This window comes from Cololabis saira, chromosome 8, assembly GCF_033807715.1.
Source record: "Cololabis saira isolate AMF1-May2022 chromosome 8, fColSai1.1, whole genome shotgun sequence".
NCBI classification, from domain to species: domain Eukaryota; kingdom Metazoa; phylum Chordata; class Actinopteri; order Beloniformes; family Belonidae; genus Cololabis; species Cololabis saira.
Window position 1 is genome coordinate 30908542 of NC_084594.1, and position 9201 is coordinate 30917742.

Consider the following 9201-nt stretch of genomic DNA (forward strand, 5'->3'; position numbering starts at 1 on the left):
CAGATATTCTTCTGTAACTCTACATCGCTGTCTATCTTACCCTTTTACCTTTTCCATACACCCATCCATCCCAGGACAAACAACCCCACACACTCTTGTTCACTCCTATGGGCAAATTAGAACCACAAATAAACCTGACATAAATGGTTTTCGACTGTAAAGAACCCTGAGTACCTGGAGAAAACCCACAGAGAGAACATATAAACTGAAAACACAAACACCCCTGTTGGGTTTTAAACCAGGAACCGTTTCACATAACAAAATACAGGCAAATAATTACTAAAGTATCAACTCAGTGTATTTGACTAAATGAAATGCACAATAGCAACATTATAATGACATGCAGTGTTTTATTTTTTGTTCATAAATGTTGTCCTGATTTTGACAAGTTTCTTCTCCATCGAGAGCATGGCCAATGCATGAAGATGATACTGTATCTATGTGTTGCTGAGGAAGGTCTTGATTCCCTTCAGTGTTGAGAAGCACCTCTCAGATTCACTGTAGTCAGAGGAGTTGTGATGATGATCTAAGCAGAGCCACAGTCTCCGAAAAGGTGTCCTGAGGATTATTCCCCATGAAGAGCTGGTACAGAGTGGGAAAATGTGATTCAAATAGCACCTTTATAAAGGCAGACTACTATATTACAGACTACACAATCTATTCTAAGGTGTGTTCCCCACTTGCTGCACAATACACCACCACGATTAAAAACATTGTAAAAGACCAACACCACACATTTAGCTTCTATCTCACTTCTGTAGCTTCCTCTGAAGGTCATCTGAAGGTCACATGGGCCCAGTGTGGGCATGTCTTTGCCAGCTGAGAACCACTGACACTGTTCTCCAGAGAAAGTAGGGAGGGAACCTGAACACGACCAGAAGAGAGGTTACGATTTACTTTCCAGGTAAAATAACAAGAAATGTTAAGTTCAAGCATCAGAGGGAATACCACAATATCAGAAATATTAAACACCTCAACACACATTAATTTACCTGATATTTTGTAAGTTGTCTGAACTGCTGCATGATTCCTGGACAAAGACTGAGTCATTGGTCGATTGATCGATTGAGCGATGTCCGGCTGATCAGGTCCAAGCTGTTTCACACCGAGCTTCTCCTGAAGCATCCTCCTTTTAAGTCACTTCACTGAATGTAATTTCTCTTTCTCCATTGTGCTTATTCCTCCGTCGTGACATAGCATGCAACTTAGAATGAGAGTCCCGAGAGCAAAGATTCTTGTGCTCAGGGAGGAAAAAGGTGACCAATCAGTAACTTTAGACAACATGAACATAAAAAGCTTTACTCACTAACTATATACTATTTATCTGGCTCATCTAAAAAAAATGATAGGCACATATTTCGAAGTATTTTATTTTATTATTAATTTTTTTCTTGTGGTGAGTGGTGGGGCGGCGCCCTAGTGCCCCCTACTGGCCAGACACCACTAACTGACTAGTGTAACCCAGAGTCCATCGTGCCAGTGCTGCCCTGGATGATTCTGAAATGATTGCTTTTTGTACTTAATCAAACTATTTTGAATACTTCATTAAATAATAGGTTTTGATAGACAGCGGACGTACTGTATTTGTTTATTCAAAAAAAAAAAAATCACTTTTTCAAATTCAGAATTTCACCAATAATGGCGGAGAGGGATGGGCTGTGCCATCGCAGCACATTGGAGATGACTAATAAGAAAAGACAAGGTTTTCCTGGAGGTGGGTGGCTTCCCTAGTTGTTGTTTTTAACGGGAAACAATATGTGAATTACAGTTAATATGTGATTACTGAGGTGTGCTGGTGTTCATGGTATTCTTAAAAAGCTTGAACAGGGGGCGCCATTAAGCTCGCTTGGTTTAGCAAGCTCACCATGATGCTATCGTCCTCTTTCAGGGGATCCAAATTCAAATCCCCGCCCCACTTTCTGCCCGAAAAAAAATCTTGCCACAAAATCTTAAAAAACAAAAACAGAAAAAAGAACAAGACAGAGACTAAGCTTGAAAGCAAGGCAACTGCAGTTATGACTATCTTTTCTGGTTTCTTGAGGACTTTTAACCTCTCATCCCAAATGGTTCCTCAGCTCTAACACAAGCTGACCAACATCAGAACTACACTACCAGGACTTCCACTTAGATAACAGTAAACTGTTTCCAGGATAAGTGACACTCTTTTGAGGATAGTAAAACATACATTTTGGAGAGAAAAGGGCAGATGGTTTGAGGGAGGAATGAAATAATCCAGCTTCGTGATGCGGGACAAAACCAGCATTTAAAGAGAGAGGTGGCCTCAGGTTCTACCTCCAACATTTAAAGTGTAGAAATGGTAGAAAAAAAAACCCCAGAGGAGGGACAAGTAGGTCAGAGAGTCAAATGATTAATGAGAACTTCCCACCCCTTCCAACAGTTTAGGAACTTAAAACTCCACTAGTCTGCAGTGCAGAATCTGTTCCAAAACCATGAAAAGAAGCCAAGTTGCTTCCCCACCACCACAATTACCCTCACAGGAACTGGATGGGTGGATGGAAAACTGTGCAAGCTAATTACAATGCACTTACTGGTTCATGATAACCTTGAGGTTTAAGGGTGGCCATGGAGGACTTTAGCTGCAGCACTTCTTCTTCTTCTTCTTCTTGGGCCTTTGATGTTACTTTTTAATAGTAAACAAGCCTTAATAGCAAAAAATGCTTTTCATGTGTCAACAGAAAGGTTTTTTTAAACATCCACAACCAGGTCAGGTCTCTTCCACAACACATATCATTTGAAAACAATAAGTACACAAAAGCGTGATTTCAAAAATGTGTTTTATTTGTTTCTGTTAGATGAGACAATGGATGTTTTTGAAAACAGTGCAGTTTCACTTTGTTGTCTGATGGCGGTCACTTCACAGTTTCAAATTAGTTTGCCATTAGTTAGGCGGCCAGCTCATCCAGTGCGTCCTGGAGCCTGTACAAAATTACAAAGACAATACAAGTACAAAATTAGCCTTCCAAATATTCACACTAACCTTGAAGGACCATTGAAAGTACAGTGTCAGATCATTTGTTTTTGTACTTCACCATACTTCAGAATCTTACTTGAAGTCTCCCCCGTCCAGCAGGCCCTTGTAGGCGTTGATCTCAGCCTCAAGCTTCATCTTCATGTTAAGCAGCGCCTCATACTCTTGGGTCTGATTTTGTATGTTGGCACGTAGGTTGGTCAGCTCCTCCTCCAAACGGACAATGATGTTGTTGTACTTCTCCATTTCCATGTTGTAACGCATCTCTGTGTTTCGTAGAGTGTCCTCTAAAGAGGCTTTCTGATGGAAGATTTAAAAGACGGAGTGAGAATTTGTCAAATCTCTTTACCGAGCAATTCAAACTTGGGATAATCTCAGAATGATTTAGTGTTTGACGTAAAGATTAATTACATAATGTCTGACATTTTACAAAAATATATGACTACATTCTGATTTGGTGTAATATGGTAATTATGGTATTTATGCCAAATGTTGCAACTGGACTTGCATCATGAATAATATAGACTGCAATGACATGAAACACGATTCTTATGAGAAGCTTTGATTATTCAATGTTTGTGAGTAAAATAAAATCCTTACTAAACTCTGTTGAGACGCAAGTTCAATTTCTAGGGTCTGTATCTGTCTGGTTAAGTCACTCTTCTCCATCTGGGCCCCCTGGAGAGCTTCGGTGTTCTGTGACACCTGCACCTGCACATCTGCAATCTGAAAGGAAAAACATATGTTAACTACACACGATAAATGACCAGTCCAGCAGGTCAAGATTGTACATTATTATAGCTCTGTATCACCTGATTTTCATGCCAGTGTTTGAGGTCCTGTGCATTCTTCACGGCAATCTTCTCGTAGTTTGATCTCACGTCCTCCATGACCTGGGACAGGTCCTGGCCTTTGGGAGCGTCTACATCCACTTGCACGCCTGAGTGGGTGATCTGATTCCTCAACTCCGCCACCTCCTATTTAAGCAGCACATAGACATAAAGAGCTCAACTCTCAAGACCTTCAACTTTATATCATGTGTATCAATTTGATGCTATACTTTTCAGATTATAGCATGTTATTTTGGAATGGGCTCCATCTCCTCCACCTTTTTGCAAAACACAGATTTCTTTTAGATCAGTCTGACCTTCGACTCAAAATATTTTTCTGTCCCTGAGAAGCTCTTATCGTCTTTCTCAAAACTTGAGTTGGAGAAATTTGTTTTGAGAGACTGAGAGGCTGAAAAACACGTTGACCTCCTTAGGAGACATAACTAAAAAGCATTCTCATGCAAGCAGGCAATTAATGAGAGATACATACACACACACACACACACACACACACACACACACACACACACACACACACACACACACACACACACACACACACACACACACACACACACACACACACACACACACACACACACACACGCTGCAAGCCTCATCTCGGCTTGTAGCATTTTATCTTGGATGAGCAAGAAGTAAAATTAGATTCTGTGTTTAAGTCAGTGGCAGGATTGAGTTGGTGTGTTTTATTTAAAGAGCATATTCTAAACAAGTCAGCGATCGTGTCTTATAGGAAAGAGGGCTTCTAAGCATCTTTCTAAAAAGAGGTACAAAGAGCCTGTGCAAGCTGGAAAAACTTACAAAATTATCTCTACAGTATTTAGCCTCCATGAATCACAGTCACGCTGACTGTAAGTGGAAAAATTCTAGACAGTTGTTACCAATTGTAGTGCTCAAAGCCACAAAGGGATATCGAGTAGGAATGCTGAGGAATATTGATGTGAATTAACAACATGTGGCCAACAAAGCTGTGCAGGGCTGCAGGCAGAAAGAGGGAACATTGTTTTCACTGTCTGAAATTTGCAAGGGATCATGTGGACAAGCCAGAAAGTTGGTGAAAACAGTTTTTACATCGACTTCTCAAATGAGAAGCCTTGCGTGTCTGAGTTAGGAAAAAAACACCACATTCCAGCATAACAACTTAATCTCATCCGTTAAACATGGCGGCATGGTCCGTGCCAGTTTTTCTTTCATGTGGGCCAGGATGTCAATTTTTATAGGAAAATGTCAGGATGCCTTTTAGTCAAGGCGTCTTTAGTTTAGAAGCTTTTGAATTAAAAACAGTGCATAACAGCACTCAACTACGTACCGGTACATGAAAGATCAACTAAAATCATTTTTCACAGTGTTTACCTGGGTTCTCGTCCACCACTTTCAAGATTGTCATGTATTTTTAACGTTATCTAGGTAATTATTATACACAAATATAGAAATAGTCAACAAAAAACATTTAAGCAACAGTTTGACCATGGATAACTGTGAACTCACATTCTCATGGTTCTTCCTCAGGAAGAGGAGCTCCTCCTTCACAGCTTCAATCTCACTCTCGATATTCATCCTGCTCATGTTGGTCTCATCAATGACTTTCTTCAGCCCAGCAATGTCGGCCTCCACAGACTGGCGAATTGCCATCTCATTATCAAACCTGTAGGAATGTACAGACACCAGCTCGATTGCTAATGGCATTTGCTCACATCCTCACCAGCTGTGCAGGATAAAGTTACACATGGGCACTGACACTTAAAAAAAATGACGTCAAGTACAAAAATGCATGAGAAAAAAAGTGAAATCACTTACTTTACTTTGAAGTCATCACAGGCGAGGCGGGCATTGTCAATTTGGAGCACAAAGCGAGCGTTCTCCCCTATCTTATCGTAGATCTGGGTAGGAAAACAGTGCAATTAACAGTGAACATTAAGCCTTGGTCTTAGACAAGCATTTTGAACACAGTTATGTAATCAGAAACTTCCTCAGCATGCACATTTTGAGAAAGAGCTTTTTTTTTTAGCTCTCATCTCAGCCAAAACTACTTGTGATCAGCATGGTAACAAAACAAACCTAAAAGTCAAATTTTATAAGTGGGTCATTTCATAGTTGAATCACTAGTAACAAAAAAAGAGGATCCATAAACTGAAGAACAGGAAGAGAGGACGTTCCCGTGTGAAAACAGAATCTGGTTTGTTTTAGCGTTGCTGGAGAAGTGGGTTTCCTGCATGAATAAATCCTGCAGAGAATTTTTTTTCTCTCTGATTTTCCCCCAGCTGCTGTTGCTCTCAAAGACTTGATTCCATCCCAGTATGTTTGGGATATTGGGAAATTCTCTCTGCGTGACTGTAGTTGAGTGTTTATGTGACCATGATATCCTGTCACAGAGGGAAACAAAGGAAAACATTTTTTTTTTCTTTTATGTGGCATGGAATGCCAAGCTGCCATCGTAAATCTGTTGTTGTGTGATAGTAAAGTTCTGGACTTTGGAGAAGAATGTGACATTTGACTCTGCAGACTGGAGCGAATTGTTATTCAACCGCAGCTCTGCAGGCATCAGTGTGCTCACTCTGGCAGTGTGTGATCCATTGTGTGGGCGATTCTGTATGTCCGTGTGTGTGTGTGCGTGAGAGCGTGTGTGCGTTTGTGTGTGTCATTACCACACATCTGTTTCGCATTTGGGCCCTACTGGTGCATGCTTGTAGAATATCCATCTAATAAGCAGAAGCGCTTGGAAATACTTGTGTTTGCTGGTTGCCTGAGAGCATTTCAGCCAGTCTCTCTGATGATAACCTCGTGTTAGTGATTCATAAGAGGAAGTTCTGGCCCACTCGTGGCACAGATGGGTTTTATGGGGGAGGGCTGGAGTTTAACAACCACACCCTTCATTTTGCAAGAAACTTGATAACTTACAGTTACTGCCTTTCTTATGATTCTCAACTTTAGGCATTATATTTCAACATATGATGAGTCTCATTACATGCATTTACTGATCCAATAAATTATTTCGAGCATGCATCCAGCTCCATCATTATTTCCATTGTCCGTATCAGTGACTGCGTTGAGCCCCGTCTTCAGAACTTTTTATATTTACCGTCTGCCTATTTATTTTGATTGCATTTATTTATGTAGATTCTTACCTGATCTCGTAGGTCGTTTATGATGGGTTCATATTTGCTGTAGTCTCTCACTTGTGCGCCCCCCTTCTCCATGGCCTCCCTGATCTTGGTCTCCAGCTCCAGGTTGGCCTGTTCCAGGTTCCTCACTGTTTCCAGGTAATTGGCCAGGCGGTCATTCAGGTTCTGCATTGCGCCCCTCTCATTTCCCGAGATCCCAGCACCAAGACCCATTCCTCCAGACATGCCAGCACCACCCATGCCTGTACCCACTCCACTGCTCAGTTTGAAGGCACTTGAGGAAGAAGACATAGGAGCACCAGAGCGCAGGGAAGATACAGAGGAAGAGGAGATGCGGACACCCTGTCCACCGGCACCACCATAGATGCTGGCAGCACGGGACTGAGGAGTAGAGCGGCTCATGGAGATCCGGGAAGAGGGGATCTGCTGAAAGCCTGAGGTTCTGAAGCTCATTTTGGAGAAGTTAAAGCTAGACTCAAAATGAAGTGAAAAAATAAGATCTGGAGACTCACTGCTGGCCGGCTCAGAAAGTGACGCTGATTGTGGGAAGTAGGGAACTTATAGTCCTGTCTCTCTCCCCCAACCACAACTGGTCTCTTAGACCCTGCCCACTTCAGAGTCGCCCAGTCTTTGTTTCCTGCTCCCTCTCACTGCTCTCTCGTTCACTCATGTGATCCTCTTTTTACCTACAATGTGTTTTTCTGTCACCAAGGAGATATGTGGAATTTACTCTGCTTCGTAAACACATAAGACTTAAATTATGACTCAAAGCAAAGGAAAGGGAAAAAAATCAACTTTACAAGCCATAATGAGTGACCAAATAAATGAATACACTATGTTTTAGTTAATAGAAGTGAGTTTAAATGACAATCAAAAGTTAAAGTTAAGAGAACTAAGAAGAAAGGAGTGGATACTATGCATGCATTCAAAAGAATTCGTGTGGTTTGTCCATAAAAGGCATCATGCAGCCATTGCACTTTGGTTTCTAAGTCTGTGGTGAGGAATGGCCCAAAATAAACAGGTTTTGCCAGCCTTCCTATCTGGGCAACAACAGCAGCAACCAGAACAGCAGGAGAGGTTTGATCATTTATCCAAACTGACATGCTCATGAACTGGGATGAGATTTCAGTTCTATATCTGAGGTTGTTTTTGTCTCATCTGCTGTGAACGCATCCTTAGATGAATTAAACAAGTAACCAGGAACTGTAAATCAAATCCACTTGATTAACTGATCACCAGCAATGCGAGCAGCTTTGTGAAAGCAGTTGTTTGGCTTTTTGTTGGGATGCAGCGTTCAGGTGTAAGTTAGCATAAAGCCAGGCCTGAAGCCCCTTCTTCAATCCGCCTTCACTCTCAAGCTGTGCATTCACTGTAGGCGCGTTTCCATTACACCGAAAATTGCGCAAATCCAAACATTGAAAAACAAATCCGGTAATGGAAATGGCATTCATTTGAAAAAACTCCCAAATATCGAATACATTTAAAAAAAATTGGTAATCCACTAATTCGCAAAAGTGTAATGGAAATGCCTTTTGCAAATTTTCACATTTCTGGCAGCGCTGGACGTGATGTAGCCAGTCAATCTAAAGTAATCAACATCTAGTTTCCAGCTGTTTTAAGCCTTATTAATACAATGGAGTTGTGTTAAGACCAGTAGCGGAGCAGGCGTGGGGGCGGCCGCCCCGGGCCCACTGCTCCGTGGGGGCCCACGCTGAAGAGGAAAAAAAAAAGTGTTCTGAATAAAATAAGGAAAGTTGGACTATATAACAATTGCGTTCATAAGGATAAAGTTGTTTAAAAAATAAAAATGAAATAAATAGTCCCTTCTCCCCTTGTGTGTCTGCCTGTCATGCACGGGTACGTGCGCGCATGTTGTCTGTTTACTTTTAAGCCTGATTTATGGTTCCGCGTTACACCAACGCAGAGCCTACAACGTAGGGTACGGCGTGGGGTGCGCGTCGCTGCGTACCCATCGCCGTCGGCTCTGCATTGGTGTAACGCGGAACCATAAATCAGCCTTTAGCCAGTTGTCGCATCAGAAGGAGCCTTAAAGGAGGAAATATGTTTTGATGTGGATGGAAATATGTTTTGCTGTGGTTCTCTGCACACCGCTGGATGAAACCACCATTGGTAAGCTGTCATAATATTAATTATTTCTGATAACATTGTCATGACGCTGAATATGGCCTTTCCTATATTGTTTGTTGCTGTTTGACCGCCGTGTCGCTCGGTCATTGTG

At 41.7% G+C, this 9201-nt stretch overlaps 1 protein-coding gene and 1 long non-coding RNA gene across 3 annotated transcripts; both read right to left on the bottom strand.

The window, feature by feature from the left end:
- Positions 1 to 541: 541 nt before the first annotated feature.
- Positions 542 to 1057, bottom strand: LOC133449487 (uncharacterized). Its single transcript, XR_009783041.1, has 3 exons — positions 993 to 1057; positions 754 to 864; positions 542 to 582 (listed from the first exon to the last, which is right to left on the bottom strand). It is a non-coding gene; the product is annotated as an uncharacterized LOC133449487 (long non-coding RNA).
- A 1720-nt stretch (positions 1058 to 2777) lies between these two features.
- On the bottom strand, positions 2778 to 7500 carry LOC133448829 (keratin, type I cytoskeletal 18-like). Of its 2 annotated transcripts, none has more exons than XM_061727730.1 (7): positions 6966 to 7500; positions 5638 to 5720; positions 5329 to 5485; positions 3802 to 3966; positions 3590 to 3715; positions 3069 to 3289; positions 2778 to 2937 (listed from the first exon to the last, which is right to left on the bottom strand). In XM_061727730.1, the coding sequence occupies exons 1-7, from the start codon at positions 7413 to 7415 to the stop codon at positions 2904 to 2906; spliced, it is 1236 nt and encodes a 411-aa protein (XP_061583714.1). In that variant the 5' UTR covers positions 7416 to 7500; the 3' UTR covers positions 2778 to 2903. The 2 variants fall into 2 exon arrangements, with proteins under 2 accessions (XP_061583714.1, XP_061583715.1); XM_061727731.1 differs by having other exon boundaries at positions 3056 to 3289.
- Between the last annotated feature and the right edge of the window lie 1701 nt (positions 7501 to 9201).